This window comes from Setaria italica, chromosome VI, assembly GCF_000263155.2.
Source record: "Setaria italica strain Yugu1 chromosome VI, Setaria_italica_v2.0, whole genome shotgun sequence".
NCBI lineage: Eukaryota > Viridiplantae > Streptophyta > Magnoliopsida > Poales > Poaceae > Setaria > Setaria italica.
In genome coordinates, this window is record NC_028455.1 from 7,237,448 (window position 1) to 7,263,979 (window position 26,532).

At 43.9% G+C, this 26,532-nt stretch overlaps 3 protein-coding genes across 4 annotated transcripts; 1 reads left to right on the plus strand and 2 right to left on the minus strand.

Annotated features, from left to right (window-relative positions):
- Positions 1-10,162: 10,162 nt before the first annotated feature.
- Positions 10,163-12,215, minus strand: LOC101769931. Of its 2 annotated transcripts, none has more exons than XM_004972919.3 (3): positions 12,002-12,215; positions 11,759-11,883; positions 10,163-10,410 (listed from the first exon to the last, which is right to left on the minus strand). In XM_004972919.3, exons 1-3 carry the CDS (start codon positions 12,118-12,120, stop codon positions 10,391-10,393), a joined length of 264 nt encoding a protein of 87 aa, XP_004972976.1. In that variant the 5' UTR covers positions 12,121-12,215; the 3' UTR covers positions 10,163-10,390. The 2 variants fall into 2 exon arrangements, with proteins under 2 accessions (XP_004972976.1, XP_004972975.1); XM_004972918.3 differs by lacking the exon at positions 10,163-10,410 and adding an exon at positions 10,562-11,026 and having other exon boundaries at positions 12,002-12,188.
- A 7,270-nt stretch (positions 12,216-19,485) lies between these two features.
- LOC101770877 (serine/threonine protein phosphatase 2A 57 kDa regulatory subunit B' theta isoform) lies at positions 19,486-23,639 on the plus strand. The gene is made up of 3 exons (XM_004972920.4): positions 19,486-19,879; positions 19,974-21,248; positions 22,788-23,639. The coding sequence occupies exons 2-3, from the start codon at positions 20,052-20,054 to the stop codon at positions 23,094-23,096; spliced, it is 1,506 nt and encodes a 501-aa protein (XP_004972977.1). The 5' UTR covers positions 19,486-19,879; positions 19,974-20,051; the 3' UTR covers positions 23,097-23,639.
- Positions 23,640-23,714: 75 nt separating this feature from the next.
- LOC111257631 lies at positions 23,715-26,060 on the minus strand. Its single transcript, XM_022827582.1, has one exon. It carries the CDS (start codon positions 24,530-24,532, stop codon positions 23,900-23,902), a length of 633 nt encoding a protein of 210 aa, XP_022683317.1. The 5' UTR covers positions 24,533-26,060; the 3' UTR covers positions 23,715-23,899.
- Between the last annotated feature and the right edge of the window lie 472 nt (positions 26,061-26,532).

Consider the following 26,532-nt stretch of genomic DNA (forward strand, 5'->3'; position numbering starts at 1 on the left):
TTAGAATAAATGTGAGATCTTCTAAATTCTGTTGGTAATTTGCCATTTTCCTAATATTCATGTTTGAGGTTGATGGTTCAGAACTTAAACAGATTCTTTTTGCAGGGTTATACTAGCAGTGAACAGCCCATATGTGGTTGGGGGCAACCATTACGGCATCGTCGTCTCCATCAAGGTTCAGTCACTTGCGGTAGCACATGTCAAGTAGCTTCAATGCCAGATTTCTTATGACAGTTACAATTTACTTGTGCATTTCGTAAAGATTTCTGAAACTTGTAGTTTTATGAGCATGCCCGTGTGATAAGTACAACCATGATGGTTGCACATTGGTAGGTGTCATGTGTTTTCTAATTTTGCAACTGAAAATGGTAGAAAGACACCTGGTCTTCATATTTAGCGATGTCTGACTAAAGAATTGCTGTTTGTGTGTCATGTTTATGGTTGAAGTTATCAGGAGATTTTTTACTAACTCAAGCTATGCTGGTCACTTTGTGCCAGGCAGTGGATGCTTGGACATGGAGCTGGTCGCGTGTGATTCTTGTGATTCTTCTACAGCTCTACGCTTTGTCATCCATGTGATTCTGTTTAGTGGAACCATGTCTTGTTACATTACATCTGATATTATTTCTTTGTCAGATCTGGAGCACTCTTGAAGATCATTTTAATTAATTCCAAAGGATTATGACATTGGTGTGAGCAAAAGGATCAATACAATAGTTGCTTTGCTGAATGTGTTGTGCACTGTAAATCATTTGTTGTCCGTAGCAACGCACGGGCACGATCCTAGTAATGTAAAAAATTGAACTCGGAGCACAATTTGATAGGAAGAGACTTTGGGAGAGCAAGCTAGGCTAGAGAACGAGAAGGGCAAGATGGCGACTAATTCGTTTGTCAACTCGAGGCACTAAGGTTAGTCTCAATAGAAAGTTTTATAGGAGTTTCATGAGCATTAAATTGTATGTCACATCAGCAATTTTGCTGATATGGCAAGTCCATTATGAGGAGAGAGAATGGAGAGTTTCATCGTACGTGAGAGAAGTTTCATCCCCATGACACTCATCATGCACAATTACCAAGACAAGTTCACAATCTTGGTAAGTGTACAATAAAACTGTGCATTGAGACTGGCCTAACAAACTACACCTCATTTCATTCATTGAATCCGAAGGCGAAGACTTCCTACAAGTTGCAGATAAAGCAAGAAGCCAAGAAACTAAAAATATTCTTCATTTTTAAGTGAAGGAAATTTATCATGGTCAATTATGAACTCAACAATCTGTTATTACAAGTTGCAGCCAATGCAATAAAAGCATGTAAAAGTTTCTTTTTTCTAGTAGACAATCCACCCATGAAGATCACCATAACTCTCATTTCCAAAGTTAGGGATGGCAGTCACACCCATAGGTACGGGAGCCCACGGGTTTGGCACCTAATGTGTGCATGTGTAGGTGTAGAGTTTCACCCACAGGTCCAGGCTCGACCTGTTGACCCGACCTGGGTCGGACCGGTGTAGAATTTCACCCATGGGTGCCTAGTGGGTGCCCAAAATCCCTTAAGGCTTTAACCTTAGCCTTTGTTAAAGTATTAAATTATACTAATATAATGAACTTTTGATGTTGAATTGTTGATGTATCAATTGTGAAGTGGAAGTTTAGATTGCTACCTTGCTAGAGTGGAATTGTTTATGTACTATCAAAAATTTTTACACTAGCATAAAATCTGATCTTCGCTTATAGCAAGGGATGCAGGCTATTACCTAAGTATCTCCAGCAGTCTCCCAATAAATATTTCTCAATAACTAGTTAATGAAGATATCCCAATATCCATTTCATTGTTATTGGAAGAGCTACTTTTGTAGTCTTCCAATAATCCCATCCCAATCCAACTATCATATTGGGAGGGTCACAACATCTCATTTATTTAGGGAGAGTTGGTATGAATTATTGGGTTGTCCCAATAATTATTGGAAAAAGGGAAAAATAAAGGGAGTATGTCTCCTAATATGATGGTTGGATTGGGAATTAGGGAACTGCTGGAGATGCTCATCTCCAATAATCTCCTAATAATCCTTTCCCAATAAGTAGTATTGGGATATCTCCCAATACCGGTTTTAACATTATTGGGAGAGTTACTTTTACAATCTCCCAATAAATCATTGTTTTGTTTCTATATATACGTGTACATAAAAACTATGAATATTCCATTTTGATATCCAAATAATTCAAAGCATTATGTCAAAACCTCACACAAAGTCATCAACATTTCAAATCCATAAATTTCAAATCAAATAAATTTAAAATTTGATATACAGTCCAAATGCATCAAATAGTCCAAACCAAACTAATTGGTCAAAAGAGTAATGACTGTACCAGAGAAGGTGATGATTCATAAGTTTTGCTGGATTAATGAAATTTGCAATTGAAGATGCATGGATAAATATTTGTGAAGTGATGCTCTAAGCTACTCGTAGATTGGGGTTGGATGTCCGGTGCCAGCGACGGTGGACGGAAGAAGTGCGTTGTGTGAAGGCCTGCTGCTTGACATCGACGGAGTGAAGCCCAAACCAGCCCACAACCTGCAAAGGCAACGACTTCGCTCACCCGTCATCGGCGGCATTTATCCTCTACGATGGCTTCCGATGTCGGCGGCGTCACAGAGGCATCGTGGACGCAACTACGATGCCTTCCGATCTACTCTACTTGGCCTTGTGCGCTCGGGCGCGGCCATCAGCGACCGGATCCCGACTAGCAGCGCCACCAGACGTACGCCGCCGACCTGGTCCGTCCTTTTCTCCGGCCTCCGGGCGCAGCGCTAGCTGTTGTAGTTGCTCGATCGATTCGATCAACTTATGAGTTTCCAAACCTGACCTAGCTAGCAGTGATCTCCCTTCTCCATCTTCATTGACTATCTTGGTAACTTGATTTCCTCCACCCATATATGTGTATCTTCTCTGCTATTAGCGTAGCGTTTGGAGGGACGAGGGTGGGGGAAAATGGGGTGAGTCTCCTCTGCATTGGTTGGAGCTGCCCCTGGTCACTGACGTATGGATCCGGTCTCATATATCAGTGATTCAACTGATAGCAGTACTGCAGAGGAACCACTGGGAGATCGAGGGAAACCATCTTGCAGACACAAGACGGTCAAAGGACATGGCTGATGAGAACACACAAGGCCAAGGGCCGGGGCAGCAGCCAAGGCAAACGGCACGCAAGAAGGCCCGGCGGCGGTCCGCCGCGTATGAGGCTATGAGCACTTCACCTGTTTCGCAAATGCTCAGGGGAAGGACAAGGCGCGGTGCAGGTATTTCCGTCTTGAGCTCGTCGCAAACACCAAGAACAGCACGAGCAACCTGAGGTCGCACGTCAGGGTACGAAAGGCACGGGACGGGGAGTCATCGCGTCCAACAAGCTTTTACTTAATAATATTATGTTAATATATCAACCCATTCAAATTCAAGTATAATATCAACCCATTTAAATTATTAACACTCAATAGTTTGTACATCAATACTTAAAGTTTGAGAGAGAACAAGTTCAAATCTATAAGAAAAGAGCACTACGCCACAAATAATTTTCACTGCCGGTCAAAATCGATTTCTGCTGGCGGGTTTCACACCCACCAGCAACTCACTATCAGCACAAATGGTGACTATACTGGCGGGTGTCCGCCCGCCAATACAGTTCCAATTTGCGCTAGCGGGTGCTTAGGTGGCCCGCCAGCACAGATATTTTTAGGAAAAAACAGGAACATCGCCCGTCGCCACCATGCCCCCGCACCCAGCGGCCGCTGCTACCTCACTCGTGCCCATGGCTCCCGCGCCCGTCGCCACTCGCCGCTCCCATCCCCACCGCCTGCCGCTCCCGCGCCCATCGCCGCCCGCCGCTCCTGGAGATAAGAGAGAGACAAATGTGAGGACGGAAGACAGAGAGAGACAGAAGACAAATGTGAGGACGGAAGATAGAAGAGAGAGGGATAGAAGATAAGAAGGGAGAGGTGGCTGCTCGAGTGCGCTAATTTTTGGCCCCGCGCTCAGTGCTAGAGAATTTTTGGCTCCACGCTCAGTGCTGGCGGGTGATGTGTCTGTGCTGACGAGTGACATTATCGCCTGCCAGCACAAATCTATGTACATTTTTAAAAAAAATTAGACAATTAAATTAGTTTAAAAGTTATTGAATCTTCTACAACAAAATATATATACATATATATATAGTATTATACAAGTAAAAATTATATTAGTATACATATGATATTTGGTTTTCTAAGTTAGTTGACAAGCTTAAAGTGTGACTTGAGTTATATGAAACATTATTAGTGAAGTATACATTTGTGAATAATGTAGAGTCTAATTTTTGTAAACATATCGCAACTTTTATATCAAGGTTGTTGACTCACAAAATGACTCCCTACCAATTTATATAATTTTCGAACCATATTTTCATATTATTAGAATTTTTTGCACCTAAAGTTATAAATAAAAGTGATAAATACATTAACAAACTTGTGAAAATTTCGCATGTACTTTCATGATTTGAGATAAAATGGAACATATTTCCTTATTGTCATTTTTATGCAATTTTTGAATCTTATATGTGAAAAATTAGTTCAAATATCAATTAATTTCAACAAACGTGGTTATAATCGTAGAAAATTGCAAATCACTTCTAAAAGTTTTGAAACTCCTACACAATTGCATATATATATATATATATATATTCTAATACATGTTAAAAATATATTGGGATATGCACGATTAAGTTTTTGGCTAGTTAAAAACTTTGAGCCCTCCCCATCAATAAAAATTGGAATGCATTTGTGCTGGCGGGTGACATAACCACCCACCGGCACAAATGCATTTGTGCTAACGAGTGGCATACAGGATGGCCACTGCACCTTCGGTGTTGGCGGGTGGCATTCATGCCCGCTAGCACTCAAAAATCAAGGTGGCAGCACAAATCGTTTCTAGCGTAGTAGGGTACGGTAGGAGTACATCCATGCATGCTACATACTTAATAATTCGCTTCGCTTTCGTAGATATGCCACATAGTTTAAGTCTCCAATCGTAAAGTCTAGAATTTCATCAATATAAGCTAAAGCATGAATTAGTGCACTCTCTAGCGCTTCACAAGAATGGTCACATGCATTACCATAAATCTTGAACAATGGAGACGACGTTAACTGAAATGGCTTGTAGAAAGTGAGATGAGCTTGGAGCTTGAAATCTCTCGTGTGTATCGAGTTTCCATCGGTGTAACTATAATTCAACACATCCAAGACTTGAGCCACAATCGTATGAAATCTCATTGCCACCAAGATTTAACCAAAGACATCTTAAAAAAAGATAATAATGTGATGAAATTTAAAAGATGTAACACAATTAAAGATAAAAGGATGATTAGATATGTCCCATACCATGTCATGTTGATTCAGCTGACAAAGCCTCTCAGTAGTCCTAGTCACATTGCTTTCTCCCTTCGAGCTCATTTATTCGAAAATATGAGATGTCTGGCACAAAGACCATGATCCTTAAGCTGTTGTAAGCAGGCCTCCACGGCAGTCCTTTCCAAATTTACCCTACTTGGTGCTAATTGACCCCATGCGGTAATTGAAACCATCGATATGGGTTGTCCTGATACTCTCATTCGGTTGGCCTGTGTTTCTCGAATAGGTACTTGAAAAGAGATTTTTACTCTTTTAAAATTCCCGAATAGGTACTTGAAAAGAGATTTTTACTCTTTTAAAATTCCGTGAACCAACTATCTCAAATTGCACTAAAGGAGAAGTACCACCTAGAACTTCGATAATATTTTTTAGCCATCTAATATTATCGATAAGCTACATTGTATGTAAGTGAACTTAGGAATTATTCATGTTAGTAAAAAAACCAATTACAAGAAGAAAAGAATATTACTATGTTGGGAATTATTCCTCTGCTTCGATCGCCTTTTGGAAAGTCAATGACGTGATTAGGGAAGTGAATTCCTGGAGGACGAGCCAGCGGTGGCTCCTCAAAAATGTAGTGTCCACGGCCGCGGCCACCTCCGCGGCCACCACCACCACAGCGAGAAGAACTTCCACTTGCCATAGTTAGCCCAAACTGTCCAAATAAAATTGTTATAAGATAATTTACCACCATTTTTCTTAACTAGTCAACTTTGTCACCAATAATACATTATCATATAGGCACATCATGTACATTAAAATAAATCTAGACCATCATTTCATAGCCATCCACAATTCTATCACAATGCTACCCGTGAATATCTACATATCCTCTAAGAGATATAGCCTTATGCCATAATTGTATCACAAAAAATAATTACTTAGCATCCAATACAAATTGGTATCCAATTCAAGCAAAATCATAGCTATTTTAATCCAATACGGGTAGCAAAATTATTTTAACGCATTAAAATAAAAATTATCAAAATAAAGAAAACCTAACCAGGGAGTACGCATGGGGGAGGCGGGGGAGGGAGAGGCGCGGTGATGGTGATGATGACGAGGGCGATGGGCGACGGAGCCGGGGACAGGGCGAAGACGATAGCGACGTAGTTGGGGATGGGGTGGTGGCGGTCGGGGATGGGACAACGACAACAGTGATGGAGACAGAGACGGGGATGGGATGGGGCTACGGCGACTGCTAATTTTTGGAAACTGCTAAGTGTTTGGAGAAGACGTAGTATTTGTAGGTGGGACACTTTAGTACTGGTGCTAGCCTTTGCCCGGTACTAAATTCCTCCATTTAGTACCGGGCATGCTTCCAACCGGTACTAAAGTTGTCAAATTGGTGGGAACTGAAACTGCCCACCTCTAGCAGTTTTCTTTCCCGCGCACACTGTCTTAATTCTAATAAAATGTTTCAATAATTACGACAAGGTTGTCACATGTATATATGTATATATATGAAATAGTAGAGATAAAAATTCATCACAAATATTAACTAGAGTACATTACATATTAAATCCATCGTACATATTAAATCTTATATAAATGAGATACTTAGGATCGTCCACATCATGATCGTTAATCATCGCAACATACAAACTATGATTAATATCGATTCCTAAGAACCCATCGACATAATATAGCGCATATATGTATCCACTATCCCTAGCCTTGTAGGGCATGTGGAATGTCTCTCCAATTCTCACTGAAATCATGGATGATGATAAGGTAATGTCAGCTTGCCAACCACCACGTACTTGACTCGGGTCAGCTCTTGTGAATGTCCAGTCAATGTTCCCCAGGCGTAGGACTTCATTTAGACCTTCATCGACGTGCATGAAGCCATTATACAGTGCATCCTTGAGTCAAATGGCAATCAATAAAAGTGTTACTAAACATATTGCAAATTATTAAAAAAATAATGACTAACTGTAATTTACATACATTGGGCGATTGATGCACTGGTGATATCCGTTTAGGCATTTGTGTGACGTCCGGCTTATCGTATTCGAACGCTTTAATCTTAAATTAACTGTAGTTTGGAAATACGTGGTTTGTCTGACGTTCTATTTGGATTAGTGCCTGCCTCACAGCACTACATAAGGCAACATGTGGCTGTTGTGCAGCAATAGAATTGACATGGATAATAATCATTAGACAAGTCTTTGCTCCCGCATGCCCGCAGAATTAAAGGATAGAGAAACCACATATTTTCCTTCTGTTGGACTCATTTGTTCATGTAGCACCATAGGAGCTTGTTCAGTCACATTAGTCGTAACCACTCGATTAGTGAAACAAGCTTCAATAAAAATTATAAAAAAATATTAGTACAATGTAATGAGTAATAAAAATCAGTATTAGAGTACAAAGGATGTAAGTACCACGCTTCGGTGTAAGTGCGGTTGTGTAATGGGCACGGGGTCCATGACCGATGAGGAAGGAAGCACTAGCAGGATGCGCTAGGGGATCGAGGGGAAATGACGGGATATCGTTCAACGCTACGATGTATTGGCATTTTTTCCTACAAATTTTTATCAAATACATATCATTCACATGAGATACAAAAATTATTGGTAAAAAATAGAATTATTGTTAAATTAGAGTGGCATCCTGAAATCAACATTTTTTGCTTTCCATTTCATACCGTTAGCACACTGGAAATGCTGCAATAAAACTCTCCATTCTCCTCATTCTAAAATACCCTCCATCCTCCTCATTCTAAAAAAATCAACAAGTACTCCATTTGTAACATAAAACTCATTCTTAAAAACGCTTCATTCTCCTCAATCTAAAATACTCTCATCATTCTAAAAAATCAACAAGTACTCCATTTGTAACATAAAACTCATTCTAAAAAACGCTTCATTCTCCTCAATCTAAAATACTCTCCTCGTTCTAAAAAATGCTTCATTCTCCTCATTCTAAAATATTTTCCTCATTCTAAAAAATTAACAAATACTCCATCAGTAACAGAAAACTAATTTCAAAAACTCTCAAATCTCCTCCGCTCTCCTCCTTCTACAAAATCAACAAGCTAAGCACTCCATTTGTAACATAAAATTCATTCTAAAAAATTCTCCATTCTCCTCATTCTAGCTAACATACTCTCCATTCTAGCTACAAAACATAAAACATAGAATACTAACCATGAGAGGAGAGAGTTGCTAACCTTTACCTCCTCCCCTAAGATCAAGTGAAGAAGCCCGAGCTCTCAGTCAAATGGTTGAGCTTAGGCTCAGGGAGGAAGAAGTAGCTCATTTTATAGTGTTACCTTTAGTACCGGCTGGTGGGTAGAGCCAGTAGTAAATGGTTGCATGTTAGTACAGATACCAGTCGGTACTAAAATGCATAAACACCATTTAGTACCGGCTCCACCTACCAGCCGGTACTAAATGGCTTTCCGTCGGTGGCCACGCGGTCCACATACTGTCATTTAGTACCAGCTGAGACTCCAAACTGGTACTACAGGGGCTCCAGTGACACTATGCATGACGATCGGTACTAACGCACGAATGCTCAATTTTTCAGTAGTGACCAGTACTGGTTTCTCTTGATGAGGACGCGGTTGGTCGCATCATGTCCGATATTGGATATGAATATGTGCGCGTCGGTCGAAATGAGATGTTCGTGATAGCAGGGGAACATATGGGCCACATTAATCACCTTAAACTGAAGGATCGAATGGAGCAAGAATTGGAAAAGAAGATTTATAGTGCCACCTACATGGACCATGTGCTTCACTCCATTGCTCGATGCCTTCTTCCAGATTCAGAATTCGCAGTAAGGACCTTCGAAACTATCGAGGGGCGACAAGAAGAACTTTTACGGGAACACGAGGATCTTCTTACACAATTTGGCCTACTAGATAACCCATGGGAGTACGATGAGCGCTGGTATTCATGCTGTTGTTCTTTGGAAATACTTGGCCAGACATATTCATCGGATTCAGATGAGAGATGACTGCACAGAACTACTGCGTACTCTTTGGCGGGAGATATACCATGCCATTAAAAGAGTTTCTGACTCCAGCCGTCCCACTTCAAATCTTTGTCTTATAGAGTTGTTTAAACTGAGAGAAGTTTTGCAATCTCAACTAGAATCGGCAAAGATTGCCAACATTCTACCTAATTATTTTCTACGGCGCAAAAAAGGCACACAGATGTTGCAGGCGTTCTCAGAAAAGCAACTCCTGAAGTGGTGGAAGGATAACAGCCGGAATTACCCGACGATGGCTCGGATGGCAAGGGACGCTTTGGCCATGCCCAGATGCAGAAGCTTTCTTCGGAGCAAATGGCCCACGTCACGAGCATCCTACGTGGTTACTCCAAGGAAGCATTTGGAGACCTACCTTAGGAAACGAGCAAGAGGAAGATTATGTACTATGTTCGGAATTTTGTAATAATCTCTGCTACTCCTGTTGTATGGGAACTCGTTTGTTGCAAATATATTCCACTCATGTTTGCTTCCCCAACCCCAGCCAACGATTTTAACTCAAAAGTCATGGTGGTGCAGTGCAGAATGCATAGGAAGAGCTCTACATACTACCCATCTTTCTTATGTATGCAGGAATAGCAGTATCATTATTCGTTAATTCATTCAGTGATTCGTCTAAACCATGTTCCTCTAACTATAGCACCCCAGCCAGTTCGTCCTGTTCGTCCCTGTTCCCCAACCATCAATACTAGCTATGTGATCGTTGTTCGTTAAAACGGTGAACTTGAGCAGGAGATGTATACCCAGCACTATGCCCAATAAGCATCGAGAACAAAATATTTCAATCTACAAGAACCATCTGTAGAACAGAACCATCATCACCAAAAGCACTAATATGATTTCGCACAACTGAGAGCAAAGTACTTTCGGAATTTGGGGCTAACACACGTAGATGAATGGGAGGAACTTGGCAGTGCCGTTCCAAGTTCCAACTGGTCACCTTCAGGCTTCATTACCGAGGTAGAGCAAAATCTATTGTAGTGTTTGCAAGCAAAAGAACAAGGCTTAATCAGAAAAATGTAAGATGAGGGGTCTTGGTCAAAATTAGAATGTGGCAAAGGACATGTCATGTCGAAATCTCTACGATAAAGATAAGAAAGGGAAACCAACCAACAAAATGATATGTAAAACAGGCAGCTGCTCATGGTTAAATGGGTAAGCCTAAGCGTACAGCAGTGCAGACCATAATAAGCACATTGGTATAGTGAGCAGGAAACAACTCAACAGCAGCAGGAGATGATCTTTAACCTACAGTTAAGAACAACCGGTGTAAAAATAAATGACATACTGCCCCAGGTTCCAACAAAGATAACCGATACATAATCACCAGTACTTTTAAGGATCTGGAAGATAGCTCTGTTACTTTATCAAATTTTGACAATAATCGACAGTTTCCAATAGGGACCATCAGTGATTTTGCTGATGAGTGCTCAGATTTCCTGACCAAAATTTGCTAAGGCACTCTGTCAGGTCCTAATCCATACAGAATAAAGGGAACATCCTGAAACATTAAATCAAGATGCAGTAGTGCCTGAACCATTCTCTTTGTATTATGTCCCTAGCCATCATCAGATGCGCTTGGTCAAACCTACCAGGATGATTACCAAAACAGTAATGAGAATGATGATGGCAATACAAAGAACTACTACTCAATAACTGATGGCACTCCAAATTTTAAACTAACATAATTTAAACAATATTATTTGCTACAACAGTCCCAACATTTAAATGTCACTTAACTAGTCTATCGATACAGTTGAAATTATGGAGCTTTAAAAGGACACTAGGGAACTTTAGAATGAACCCCAGATATATGAGAAAAATCATTCTTACAGAGAGAAAAAGAATGAATATATTCAGACAATATACATCCATTATTCACTACCTTACTAGCAGATAAACAACACTAGCTGCCGTTGTTTCTATGAGTAGAAATCATAAGATAAAACAGAGCTAAGCATGATCATTCTAAACTTTTAATTTACAGACAACATGCAACATAATGCTCTCCAAAGCAAACAATATAAATTAGACTGACACACTAAATCCACTGATTTCACCATACAACACCCCAAGTCCAGACCGTTGTGATGCTTCGACATTTGCATCCCATGTATGGTGTATAAATTATGAAATGTGTTCTAAAATGCAACACCCCCATCTCATCAACATGTCAGACAACAGATGCAACACATTTTAATTATCACGCACAACTTCAGCATATGGAAACACAAAATCAGCAAGGGAAATATGGACAACCAACATGAATTCCCACATCCAATTGCAGAAATACAAAAAGAAAGTATGCAATGGGTTTCACCTTGGGAGAGGCAGCTCCAGCATGCCGAGTCGGCGGCGATGCAGGACCGCAGCCGCGCGGCCGCCACCGCGCTGTGCAGCGGCATGAGCGTGTCCAGGCTCGCCAGCGCCGCCGCCACAACGGGCCTGCAACAGGCAGGGATCAAGAAAAGGCACCCCATTTTCAGGCTTCCAGTATCGCTCAAAGCAAAGACCTAGCTAATGGCAAGAGCACGCAGAAGGATTCGGGGGGTTTGGGCATCACCTGCGGATGCGCGGTGGCGCGAGAGGGGACCTCGCCGCCTGGAACAACCTCTCCACCGGGGATCTCGACCGGAGCGCCGCGGACCTCACGGCGGCGGCGGAGCGGCACAAGGACGCCATGGTTTCTCGCGATGGAGGACGGGGACGCGAGGCTGGGCAAACCTTACACAAAAGCCTGGGTAGACTGGGCTGGGCTAAAGCCCAATTTCTCAGATATTGGTCCAATCGAGCCCCCCATGAGGGAAAGCTCCGTAACCATCAAGCCCATGCCCAAATTGAAAAACAGTTCTTTTTTTCCTTCTTGTGCTTTGCAAATTGCAACCTTCTTCAACCTTGCACGAGTCCTCTCGGTGGCACGAAAGAATCACTGTGGGCATATAGTATAATAACAGGACAAATAAATAGTAGTTGGAGAAATTGAGGGGCTTTGCTGCAGCAAGTTCTATCTAGAAGATTTGGGCGCCTCTGAAGGTCAAGTTCTTCATGTGTCAAGTTCTTCATGTGGCTTGCCGTCAAGGATAGACTATGACAGCGAAAAGGAGACATAGGCATGGGTTGCGAGACCACACGACCTGTGCACTTTGTGATCAAGAATTAGAGACAGCTGACCACATCTTTGTAAAGTGTTCTTGCACACAGGAGGCCTGGCAAGCAGCTAGCAGTATGCTGCACATGCAAAACCAAGCGCGGAGTCCTGACATGACGACAATCGATTGGTGGCTTCAAAAGAGACTGGGGCTGAATAAGCTGAAGAAAAAAGAATGGACTCTGTATTCATGTTAATCTCTTGAAAAATCTGGAAAGAGAGAAATGACAGTGTTCAGCAGACATCCTGCCAACACAGCTGCAAGGTTGTTCAATGACATTCTAGAAGAGGCTCAGCTTTGGATCAGCGCCAGCACCAAGCGCCTGACCGCTTTGGGATGGCCGGCTGCAGTAGGAGTCCTAGGTCCCATTTAGCTTCCTAGTTATGTTTACTTCCTATTTGGTTGTTTTCTTTCTTGGCGTGTGTGCCCGGATGGCCTGTGTTATAAGACAACTCCTAATTTTCTTCTAAAATATAGAGATACGTAGCTCTCCTGCGTATTCTCAGAAAAAAAAATTGGAGGGTCTAATCCTGCAAGCATACTGCATGCCTACCTTTTAGCTACCTATGTTAAGTGCCCAATCATTATCTAAAAAAATGTTAAGTGCCCAATATGGCTCTGTCTGGCCTCCGGCATGACGCTGGATTCACCCCCAATTGATCAGGTATCTATTAATACAGCGTGGTTCATTACAGTTTTAATTTAGGAGGAAAATTTAAACCATGATGCAATGATAATGCCACATGTGAGACGGAGAAGATATGATGATCTGGGACACTTTTGTGGTTCATCTGGAGCATGTGGAGCCATACTTAAAAAAAAAAGCTAATAAAAGCGACAAAGGATGATCAACTTTGCGAAAGGGAATATGAATACTTATAAATATTTGCAGGTGTTTGACTGCAAAAGATGGAGATATATACAAGGTAGCAGGTGTTGGCTGCCGCGCGTTCTGGGCTAAAGGCTTCCGGCGTGGCTGGAGATCACCGGAGTTGTCACTGATCTCCTCGATCGCTGTCAGCTGCAACACCACCAACCTGCACCCTGCGACCGTGAGTTCCCCAAACTCCTCAGCGTCTGTTTCAATCGACCATGGCAGAGGGCGAGAGCGCCCAAGGGCGAAAGCGACCGCGGCGCGACATGGCGCCCCCGTCCGCCGTGTGGGAGCATTTCACCCGCTTCACGGACGACAACGGCAGGGACAAAGCACGGTGCAAGCGCTGCCACCAGGTGCTCGGCGCAGCCACCAAAAGCGGCACGAGCACCCTGTGGGGGCACGTCAAGTTATGCAGCAACCGCGACGGAGTACACCGCGAACCGCACCCAACACCGCCGCCGCCGCCCTGTGCTCCGTTGAGCCCTGCTGAATCTCCGAACCCCAGCGAAGATCCGGCTCGGATGATCGCGCTGAATGGATACGACCCATCGGTCATGGGGGACGGCTACTTCAGGAGCTTCGCGCGCCGCCTCAGCCCTGAGTTGAAGCTGCCCTCGCGCCTCGCCGTCGAGGAGGGATGTGCGATGGCATTTTCGACGACACAAGGAAGGATCTCTTCTCCAGGCTACAGCGGACCTCTGGGCGGGTCAGCCTAGCTGTAGGCAAAGCTGAAGCTGTCGAGGGGGTGGTCTTGTACACAGCGTGCCACTTCATCGACGACGACTGGAACCTTCACAGGATGGTCATGGATGCTTACGATAATGTGCCTTGGCCTCTCTACCATGGCCCACTGTCCGGAGTCCCTGAGGTTTCTGGAGTTCCTGGTGTTTCACTGGAGGTGGCTCATGATCTCTCTACTCTGGCCATTGACCGTGTCATGGATGACGGTACCGCATCAGGGTCAGAGCGTGATGTTCTGGACAGGGTGTTCATGGTGGCACGGCCTAAATGGGACATACGTAATCACACCGAACCCAAAGATCACATTGAGCAAGAGTATCCTACCACCCACCCAAGGAGGAGAGAACTGGTTGTCTGTGACACCTACATGGACATTGTGCTCCTCCTGATTGGTCGACGCCTTGTCGCACACCCGGATTTGATAATTGATACCATCGCTGCACATCATATAGAGTCAGGCGTGCAGGATTTACGTCTGACTAGAAAAAGGCACCAGCATCTTCTTTCGCACCTTGGCCTATCTAGCTGACCTTCGGGCATACAACCAGCACCCCACCTCAAATCTTTGTCTTGGAGAGCTGTTCAATGTGAGGCAAGTGTTACAGTTTGAAAAGGCACGAGCAGGTGGAGACAATGCACGTGTTCTTCAAGATGCTATCAACACTTTGGACAGGAGGATGCATGATTCATACCTGGTATGGTCTATACCACTTGTACTGGATCCCCGGTACAAACTCACATACATAGAGTTCAGCTTCAGAAGAGCATTCGGTTCCAAGGAAGCTGCATACTACATCTCCGAGGTAACCCAAAGATCAGGAAACTGTATACTGAATACACTGAACATGATGGTGCAATCTATGGTGCAGATCCAGATGGTGCTACAGCGACGGCCATTGGTAGCGCTGGTCTGCTAGAACAAGCATGGGATGAGCACTGCCGGGCACATGGTGAGGGTGGTATGCTGCCTCCAGTAGCCAGCAGTTATCCAGAAGCCGAGAGGGAACTAGATCGTTACCTGAAAGATCGCCTAGCCCCTCGAACAGAAGGTTTTGACATTCTGAACTGGTGGAAGGCTCACAGCTTGGAGTACCCAACAGTGGCTTGGATGGCGAGGAACGCTTTGGCCATGCCCACATGCAGCCAGCTTTCTTCTGAGAAGGTAGCCCATGTCAGGAGCATCCTTCGTGGCTACTCCAAGGAGGCGTATAAGCATCAGGTAGGTCTAACACAATGAAGCAGCACCTCAAGTAAGGGCGAGTGTGTTTGCAAAGTTCCCCAGTTTCGTAGTCTTTCAACCTTATTGGTGAGGTCACTTACTCATTACCATTTATGCTGTTGTATGCCAAAATGCTGCACTCATAAAAAGACATGCCACAATTGTTCCATTGATCAGGTGGTGATAGACAAATGACCTGTTTTACTCTTTTATAGGAATCAGTCTGCTCACGTGATTCCATGTTTCCTAATTCCCATGATTTAATTTATATCATCAATAGTTCCCATAGGGAAGGGGGGGGGGGTGTTCAGGTGGTTTTGCTGCTGCGATCTCCTTAAAAAATTTAATAAGACATGCTGCTAGAAAACATTTAACCATGACATAGCGGGCATGAACAAGTCTTTCACACTGTGTCCCAGCCATGATCACTTGATCAGATGCGCTTTATCAAACCTACAAGGATTAATACCAAAACAGTAATGAGAAAGGATACTGACAGAGTGACAGTACAAGAGAACAAAGTACTCAACGAGCGATGCATTGCCAACTCAAATCTACACAAATCTAAACAATTATTGCCTTCTACAACAATCTGATTATTTAGATATCCAACTCAACTAGCATAGAACCATGCATGAATGTGCTAGCCAAAGTGCAGTTCAAGCCCTAAGAATCCTTAAGACTATTGAACAAGAACAGACCCATAGGAGAAAAGCACGCTTATAAAGAGACTGAATATATTCAGACAGAAACATCACAACAATTTTTCATTCTTGAATTTCCTACTTGATAGTGATAAATACAAACATCCGAGACTATGTGTCACATACAGAGATCCGGATAACCCTGAACCCTAGCAGCCCGACCTCACCGATGGCGGCAGCCGGACCACAAGGGCAGGGATAGAAGGGGCTAACCCTAAGAGATTGATATTCTCATTGCTTGCCTTCCATTGGTACAACTCCTCTCCTTATACTTATATAGAGAGGATTACTTAATGCCTGCCTAAGTAAGAGATCTAATCTTATCCTTAACTTAACCCTAATGGGCCTGGCCCAATCAGCCCAGCCGAACTGCCCATGACACTATGCATCGTCTCTGAATCTTGGTTTTGTAAGTACAAAATCATACAATCGTACTGAGAGTTCCAAATTTCTAAGCTACTGCCAATAAGAAATAAAATGCTCTAGAAAGCTAAAGAAAGTTCATCAGAAACTCCTAATGGCAGTGTTCATGTATCACCTTACACCGATGGTACACCTAGACTCCTGTATCCCTTCGTAAGTGCAATATGAATTGTGTTCTGAACACATAAATGCGACATCCTGTACTTCTGAGGAAAATATTTCACAACGAATACAACACATCTCAATTGCCATTTGCCACACAAACTAAGCAGGGAAATTTCAGCATCAGGCAGCACAGAATCAGCAACAGCAATGTGACGAATCGACCAAGATTTCCACACACAATGGCACAATCGTAGAAACGCAAAATTACAAAAAGAAGGATGCAAAGGCGTCACCTTTGGAGGGCAGCTCCAGCACGCCGAGTCGGCGGCGATGCACAACCGCGCTGTGCAACGGCATCAGACACTCCACGCTCGCCAGCGCCGCCGCTACAACGGGCCTGGGAGTGGCTCCCGAGAAAGAGGCACATTTTCAGTTATTCAGAAACGAAGAACTAGTTAATGTTGAGAATACACAAAAAGATTGAGGGGGTTGGGCGCGACCTGCGGATGCGCGGCGGCGCGAAAGGACACCTCGCCGCCTGGAACGGCCTCACCGTCGGGGATCTCGACCGGAGAGCCGCTGACCTCACCTCACGTCGGCGGCGGAGCGGCACAAGAACGCCATGGGCCCATGGTTTCTCGCGACGGAGAACGACGGTGACGGCAAAAAGTCAGGGTCCATGGTTTCTTGCAAACAGGCGCAGGGGGTTTCTCGGAGACAGGGCTAACTTTACCTCAAGTCATGTCGGATACTTTCTTTGGATAGTTAGTATTAAATATAAGCTAATTATAAAACTAATTGCACAATCCCTAGGTTAAATCACGAGACGAATCTATTAAACCTAATTAGTCCATGATTTGACAACGTGATGCTACCGTAACTATTCACTAATGATGGATTAATTAGACTTAATAGATTCACCTCTATTAGTTAGCTCATATTTAATCCTTCTAATTAGCATCCGAACATCCGATATAGTAGGGTTAAAATTTAGCCCTGCTATTCAAACGAGACCCTAGTATATCTCGACCCAACTCTATCAAGCCCATGGTCCACGGTGGTCCACTGGGGCAGAGCATTTTGCAAAGATTCATTTTGGACATTATTACACTAAAAAAACTCTGAACAAATATTTACACCTACAATTTACAGATGAAAAAAAACACTTTTCTTGGACTGTGGAGCTTGACCACTAACTTTTTGTGCCGTTTCATTTTCCACAACACCTTTGCTTCAATTCCAGTGACTGAGCTAGTCCGAACGAAATTTGCTAGATTAAAGTGAAACGGATTAGGTAAATGTTGCTTGCACAAGCAGGTGGACACCGGACAAAGAGGCAGCCAGCCATGCGGACACAGCAGGGGAGCAGCCCAGGCCTTTGCTTTTATCACATTGCCCTGAACCTGAAGCTGAATGCGACAACTCTTTCTCCCTCGCATTTGTTACTCGCTTCTGGTCTCAACAGTGACAGCAGGGGCAGCTAAGCTAACCACTTCCACTTTTTCATTCCCACTCACTGCCTCCCTGTGCTAATCACTAATCACCATCCGTCCATTATCCACTGCATTTTTTTTCTGATGAAATTGTGTCAAACAATGTCTGCCTGACAAATCTTCAGAAACAGCTGGGGCGTTCTTTTGACCGAGAATTTGATTTTCAAAGCGTGTTTTTATCATTGGTCTCGTGCTCGTGCTGAAGAACGAGGAATTTTATTTGGGATTTGACAAATCTTGAAATGGTGACCGAGTGCAAGAGTGCGCGTGTATGACTGCCTCTGGTCAATTCTCTGCTAGTGCTTTGTTGGACCTGCTACAAGTCTACCAGCCGGTCAGTGGGGCACCATTGGCTTCTTTCTTTTGTTTCTTTTTAATCCGTGTATGATTCTCTACATGAGTTCCATTAACATTTGTTTTCATTGCCTCCTTTTCCTTTGGGTACCCACTGAGGGTACCACGGATAAAGGACCAAGGTTTTCTTTATGCAACCCATTTTTATTTTATAATTTAGTCTAGCTCAGGTTCAATGGTTTTAGAAGGTTTTTGACCGCCTCTATCAAACCATCTATGTTTGTACTTCAAAATTAAAAGAAAGAGAGGCATACATGCGTTGTTCTTATGGCAATGTTTCCTTTTTTTTAATCCAGCATGCTTGATCAACCCTATGAATGCATTTGGGAGATTGAATCCGATAAATTCTGAGATTAGCAGATTTGCCACAATCCTCGATGTCACATGTGCTTTTTGTCTGCCACTGGAAAATAAACATATTAAAGATTCAAATCCAAATAGATAAGGTCATGCAATATTTCATTTTGTGGCTAACCATGACATAGAAATCACCTTGACTCTTAGTTTTTATTACATGTACATGGTTCTTAGGTAACCAATTTTTATTTTACCTCTACGTGGACAGAAGCAAAACTTTTTAAAAAAAACATACACTCACATTTCAGTATTTTAAGAAGATTCCAAACGTAATGATGAAATACAAATCATTATCCAGGAGAATATGTTTCTGTAACCTATTAACGAATAGCAAAAACCATTGGACACGTTTTTCTAATGTTATAGGACAAGATACCATCTTTTATTTGACCATAAATCTTGCTGAATTGGTACTCGGATAACCTAGAAGATTGTACATACAAAAGTATAAAAAGGAGGAGATACGAACAATTATGCAGGGGGAATATGTCTCGTGGCAGCATCACTGTGGATCGGAATTGTTCAGCGCTGGGTGCGCCACAAAATTTACGGCCGTCTTTCGGAGGCTATCCATTTCTCACGAATTTGGATTTGGTCCAAAAAGGCCTCGCCGTCGTCTTTAATTTCCTCGCCCGATTTGGCTCGTCGCCCACCTACTGTCTCCCTCTGCGCCGGCCCCCAGGAAGAGACCCGAACGCACGCACGGACGAACACCTCGGCTCCTCCTCCGCGAATTCCACCCAAATCCCCATCAGGCTCCCGCACCAATCCGTCCAATTCGCAGCCTTTCGCGTCTCCCCCGGGCCAATCCCTGCGGGAATTCGTGATAAAGCCCCGGTTTTTCTCCGCCTTTTGCTTTCTTTCGCTCCCCCCGCCCCCGGCCCCCTTTTCCTTTTTGACTCCGCCGGCCGGTCTGGCCCTTTATTGCTGTTCCTGATTGTGTTTTCTCGAAGAAAGGCGCGGTCTTGGGAGGGCGTCGATCGCGGATTCGGCTCCGGAGGCGTCGATTTGATCCCGAGGTGCGGTTTTCCCCCAATTTCGTTTCGTGGTATGTGTGGAAAGAATTTTCATTTCAGCTTCTGACGGTGCCTGTCTGCCTGGTAATTTGATCAGGTAATAAAGGGATTATGGATTTGGGGAGACTTGTCTAGCGCGGTTTTGATCGGGACTTGGTCGGGGGATCAATCCGTCATGATTAAGCAAATCCTCGGCCGGCTTCCCAAGAAGCCGGCCAAGTCCGGCGAGAAGGAGTTGGCCGGAGCGGGCACATCACTGCCCAGCCCGACGGCCGATGCGAGAACCACAACGGATTTGACCATGTCTAGCAGGCTCGTCAATCCCAACAGCTATGCCTCCACGGTCACAAATCCCGGCCAGAATTACGCGGCCAGGAACGCCGGCGTCAGCAACGGATTCACGGCCTCGGCCGGGTACGAGGCGCTCCCGAGCTTCCGGGACGTGCCGGCTTCCGAGAAGCCCACCCTGTTCCTCAGGAAGCTGGCCATGTGCTGCGTGCAGTTTGACTTCACAGACCCGACCAAGGATGTGAAGGAGAAGGAGATCAAGAGGCAGACGTTGCTTGAGCTGGTGGATTATATCACCTCAGCCACTGGGAAGTTCCCGGAGCCCGTCGTGCAGGAGGTCATCAAGATGGTGTCTGCAAATTTGTTCAGGGGGCCAACCCCTGCTCCGAGAGAGAACAAGGCACTCGAGTCTTTTGATTTGGAGGAGGAAGAGCCTGTCATGGATCCAGCATGGCCTCACTTGCAGATTGTATATGAACTGTTCTTGAGATTTATTCAGTCTCCTGAGACAGATGCGAAGCTGGCCAAGAGATACATAGATCACGGTTTCATTATCAGGCTTCTTGATCTCTTTGACTCAGAGGATCCTAGGGAGAGGGAGTACTTGAAAACAATACTTCACAGGATCTATGGCAAGTTCATGGTGCACCGCCCATTCATCAGGAAGGCAATCAATAATATATTCTACAGGTTCATATTTGAGACAGAGAAGCATAATGGAATAGCGGAGCTGTTAGAGATTTTGGGGAGTATAATCAATGGTTTTGCTTTGCCGCTCAAGGAAGAGCACAAATTGTTTTTAGTCCGAGCATTGATTCCACTCCACAAACCAAAATGTGTTGCCATGTACCATCAGCAACTGTCATACTGTGTCACTCAGTTTGTTGAGAAAGATTGCAAGCTTGCTGATACTGTCATAAGGGGTTTATTGAAGTATTGGCCCATCACGAATAGCTCAAAGGAGGTTATGTTTTTGGGTGAGCTAGAGGAGGTACTGGAAGCTACCCAGCCAGCAGAATTCCAGAGGTGTATGGTGCCACTTTTTCGTCAGATTGCCCGCTGTTTATGCAGTTCTCACTTTCAGGTAAGAAGGGTACCAGAGTGCCAATTATACCACAAACATAGAATATTTACTTGTTTTGCTCATGGAACTTCTCATATTCAAAATCTGGCTCATTGCTTGGGACATGACTATCATTTATAAGTGAAAGTCAAATAGGCTGTAGCAAGCGATAAGTCATGCGTGTAAAGTGCATACTAGTTCTGCACATGTTGATACATAAACAGTCATATTGACTCTGAGCCTCTTTCTACCTGCCACTTCCACATGATGGAATGTTAGCAGTACAGAAACTCTGTCTAGTGTCCATTTCATTTATTTCTCATTAACTCCTTTCCAGAAGCCAAACATTTTTTCTTTGGATCATACTGTAATTGAACCTATTTATTCTTCTAATTGTTCCTTATGTAGTTAAGCTGTTAATTCTAACTGGCCTTTGAATTTTCCTTTGTACTACAAATTCTGTACCATATTCTCATGAATAGTCTCACTGAAATTATCCCAAGAAACTATACTGGTTTAAAGAAGCTTAGGAAAAGATTTGTCATGAGAAATACTGTAGAAATTTGGGCTTGCTGTAACGAGTCCAGTTTGCTATACGGAAGCTAACATCCTTCTGAAGTCATAAACTCATAAATCATAATTCACATTTATCCCATTGTGTTGCATATATGTATGTAATGCTATTTGTGTCAAATAGTTTGCTCTACCAAATATCAAATGATCGTTTACCAAGGTGCTCCTCATGTATACTCTCAACTAGCATTGCATCATTTCCAAATATGGTGTTGGAACGCTGAATTATAGACATCCTTAGTTTCATCTTATATCATCTCCGTGCACCCACTTGGTTTTCCATTTGTTTGACCTATTACACTACTTATTCTTACCGAAGGAGGACTGTTGAAAACCCTGTGGCTGTTATGGAGCATGCTAGTTCATTTATTCCTATTATATGATTTTTTTTTACCTGAGTGAGGCAGTTGAAAGTATTAGTCATACGGCTTTTCCCTGTTTCAAGAGTTTCCAGAAAGCACCAACTGATGTTTCTTTGACCACGATTTTGAGCTTCCTTCTTTTTCTCAAATATGCAGGAGAGTTGTGTACCATTGCATCAAGAAAAGAATAATAGGGTACAAAGGGCCCACACACGCATGCAAAACACAGACACCTAAGACATTAAGAACATGCCACTGAAAGAACAAAGTGCGAATAAAACAAGAACTAGGACGAAAACAGCCTAGGCAACCCCTTTTAACAGACCTTTGAGCTCCTTAGCTCCAGCTGCACACCAGAGAGTTCCCTCAGAAACTGTCGAGACCACACAATTTTGAGTTTCCTTATTATCTTTGTTAAGCCATTTTCTTTTCTGCATCTGCTTGAACTCATGGAACATTAATATCTAAATGTTGAGAATTACCATCTGTTTCTCAATCTTTTACTTGATCAATTCATAATGAGTGTTTTCTGAGAGTCAGTGACAAAACAAGCTGTGTCCTCTAGTAATTCCATCAAACTGTTTGCTCTAGAAGCTAACCTTATATAACTTCTTTTGTTTTGCAGGTGGCTGAGAGAGCTCTCTTTCTATGGAACAATGATCATATCGAAGGTTTGATCAAACAGAACAGTAAGGTGATACTGCCCATAATCTTTCCTGCGTTAGAACGAAATACAAAAGGCCATTGGAACCAGGCAGTTCAAAGCTTGAGTCTAAATGTTCGTAAAATATTCATGGACCATGACCCCACACTGTTTGAGGAGTGTCGAAAGAAGTTCGAGGAAGAGGAAGCTCAAGAAGCTAGCGTGAGGTCAAAACGTGAGGCTATATGGAAGCGCCTAGAAGAAATTGCCTTGTCAAAATCTGCTCAATGAAGCAGCACATCTTCCTGAGGCATAGTTCATCAGCAGAGTTCCTCTATCTAGTCTTGCTGACAGCATATGAGCAGATCCTTCTCACTGGATCAAATTAGATGGCTGATGTGAGTGCTCATGGATGGTTGGTTGCCTCGTGTTGCTTGTTACCAAACGTTTTACAGGCTGACATGTAAATACGAGGTAGATGATGGGCTGCAAAGCTTCAACAGAGCCTCAGGTTCTGTCAGTTGTGTGATCCACTGGCGATGATATCGGTTTCATCATCAGAGGACAAAGGAAAGGAGCTGTTCTGGCTTTCCTAAGATGCAGGTGACACAGCCTGCAGCTTAGTTTCCTGATCTGGGGATGGTTAGGAGCAGATGAAAGATCAGCTCTTTCTTGCTGATGGTAATTTTGCTGAAAATGTAATATGCTTTATGTATGAATGGTAACTTGAAGGCCATGCCTTTGTGATAATATGTGACCCGGTGTACATGTGTTTTGCTTCCATCAATGTATACAGAAATTTGGAATGAGCAATGCTGATTGCCACCTGTTTTATCAGAGTTTGGTGTCCTGAGCTGAATGTTGGCTTCCATCATTATCTATAGTGTTTGTGTGAACGAAGATGCAATATAGTTGCAGTTCATACGCTTTATTACCATAACTTTTGCCGTCTAGTGTGTTTTTACCAAAATCCACACTAGAATATGCATGTTTGGATCTCAATGGGATCTCATAGAGATTTTTTTTGATGTTGTACAATCCTTAAGAGACTGAAACAGTCTCTTTATATAGTCACCTCTTGACATGCGCAGTCGCTACTTTACACCTATCAGTTTACCGAGCAGGTAAGCCAGCAGGGTCCTGTTGTAGTCGGCCTCAACCATGGCGAGCAGCGGCGGCGGCGGCGGCTTCAGCTTGGCCACGCGGTCCCTGCACGCCTCGACGTCACGCAGCGCCCTCTTGTACTCGCCGGCGACGTCGGGGCCGCAGTGATCCGGCAGCCTGCTCCGGACCTTGTCCATGGCCGCCTCGGCCTCCTGGTACCTGCCGCCGACGCAGGACGCGTACGCCGCCCTCTCTTCCTCGCCGCCGGCGAGCGCCGTCGTGTTCCCGGTGATGAAGTGCCACGCCCGGCCCATAGTGTCAAGGTACGCCCATATAGCCCGCCACGCGGCGCGTTGAGCGTACTCGCCGGCCTCGTCGACGACCGACCAGGCCAGGGTGTCCTCCTCGCGCAGCGTGTCCACGCAGAGCTGGTACATTCCCCTTGCCGGCGCCGTCGCGGCGCCGCACACCTCGTGGCAGGCTGCCTCTATGGTCATGTTCCTGCGGGCGCCGGGGCAATTGCCGGCGACGACGGTGAAGCTGATAGTGATAGAGAGCGCCACGACAATCCGGACGAGGAGAGACATTGCTGGCATTAGGCTTTCTTTAAAATGCTTTTGCATACAACCATTTGAGATACATACATATATACATATACGTATGGTAGACTAGTAGTGGATTCTTTTATTGATGCTCCATGCATAAATGGTCCTGAAATTATCCCAGTCATGTATGATGGATATCCAAATGTTGGGTTCTAGACTTCTAGTATCTTTCTATAGCTAGTTGTTTATCTTTTATATAAATTTTATTGCAAATTTATTTCATTATGATTAAATGAAGATCTTGTACCAGACCTAGGACATATCCAAAAGACACTAAAAAGGCAGTTTTGCTAGAGGGCACACTTTCTTTGAAGTATTTTGCCAGGCCAGGGGAATTAAGGGCGACAACTGAATTGGATATCAGATGAGGTTCAGTCCAATCTGAATGTTGCTTAACTGAATTTGATAACACAAGATATGCAAATTATTGTACTGCCAAATGGATGCAAAGAGTCCACTCCTTTCTATATTGAAAAAAGGTGTGTGATTACTCATGGATGATAATCCATAACCCTGAGAACGCCTCCAAGGTTGCATCTGGGACAGTTGAAGATGAGAGATTGGAGGACACCAAATCCTGTGCATAGCTGGAGATTTGGTTCCCTGCAACACTCACTTTCAGCTTCCAATTCTTCAGAGAACACATTTTCTGAAGTATTTTACCAGGCCAGGGGAAATAAGGACTACAACTGAATTGGATATCAGATGAGGTTCAGTCCAATCTGAATGTTGCATAACTGAATTTGATAACACAAGATATGCAAATTATTCTACTGCCAAATGGGAGAGTTCACTCCTTGCTACAGTGCTATACTGAAAATGGTGTGTGTGGTTACTCATGAATGATAACCCATAACCCTGAGAACGCCCCCAAAGTGCCCTCTGGGACAGTTGAAAATGAGAGATTGGAGGGCACCAAATCTTTGTTCATAGCTGGAGATTTGGTTCCCTCCAACATTCACTTTCAGAAACCAAATTCTTCAGAGAAGTTTAGTCTAGCTGCATTACTTGCGCTACATATCATCTGATCAACTGAACATGAGATATTGGAGGAAACCAAGTCTTGCTTCGCTCTCGCAACAAGATTTGGTTCCATCCAATTCTCAAATTCAGTTGCCAAAGTTAAATTCTGAATTCTGATGGTCACCACGTCTACTTGATCTTGCAATGGCTACTAATGAAGGTGCTGAAGATAAGATGTTGGAGAAAACTGAACTCCTGATACTGTCACAGAAGGCAAGGAAGAGTTTAGTGTACTACAACTCTTACCATCAGAGATACAGATGTTGGTCTGAAATGCTTCAAGCTTATGAGCTGCCCTTTTATATACCAGTGCAACCTGAAGCTCCTGTACTGCTGCTACATTCTGATACTCTGGCATGAGTTGTGCATGTCGAGAAAAGAAGTTCTGCTTTCTAACAAACTATGACCAGAAATATTCTTGGCAGACTTATTAGAAGGTAATAGATTGATTATGGGCTAACCCTAGAGGGTAGCTATATAGATGTCTTACATGGGCCTATTGGGCCATAATACACACAGTACACCAACACTCCCCCGCAGTCTGAACTACCGACGCAGCGGAGTTGCAGACTGGACATGAAAAGAAAGGCACACACACAAGCCCCCCCACAGACGCAACTAGCCACAGGTGATGTTGAGGCTGGAGCGAAACTCGGTGAAGGCGGGTGATGAGAGGCCCTTGGTGAAGATGTCAGCAAACTGAGAGGTGGTCGGGACGTGGAGGACCCGAACATCGCCGATGGCGACCCGATCCCGGACGAAGTGAAGGTCAATCTCCACATGCTTGGTCCGCTGGTGCTGAACAGGGTTGGTGGAGAGGTACACCGCACTGACGTTGTCGCAGTAGACAAGAGTGCTCCGGGAAGAAGGAGTGTGGAGCTCGACAAGGAGCTGCCGAAGCCAGGATGCCTCAGCCATGCCGTTAGCGACAGCGCGGTACTCCGCCTCGGCACTGGAGCGGGAGACCACCGGCTGACGCTTGGACGACCAGGACA

What these genes read in the sequence shown, in the direction of transcription:
- LOC111257631 (XM_022827582.1), bottom strand. Translation starts at nt 24,532, where the DNA reads ATGCAAAAGCATTTTAAAGAAAGCCTAATGCCAGCAATGTCTCTCCTC.
- LOC101769931 (XM_004972919.3), bottom strand. Translation starts at nt 12,120, where the DNA reads ATGGCGTCCTTGTGCCGCTCCGCCGCCGCCGTGAGGTCCGCGGCGCTC. An exon ending in GCGCCACCGCGCATCCGCAG is followed by an intron (nt 11,884 to 12,001) that starts GTGATGCCCAAA and finishes TGCCTGTTGCAG; the next exon opens with GCCCGTTGTGGCGGCGGCGC. An exon ending in CTGGAGCTGCCTCTCCCAAG is followed by an intron (nt 10,411 to 11,758) that starts GTGAAACCCATT and finishes ACACTACAATAG; the next exon opens with ATTTTGCTCTACCTCGGTAA.
- LOC101770877 (XM_004972920.4), top strand. Translation starts at nt 20,052, where the DNA reads ATGATTAAGCAAATCCTCGGCCGGCTTCCCAAGAAGCCGGCCAAGTCC. An exon ending in TATGCAGTTCTCACTTTCAG is followed by an intron (nt 21,249 to 22,787) that starts GTAAGAAGGGTA and finishes TTTGTTTTGCAG; the next exon opens with GTGGCTGAGAGAGCTCTCTT.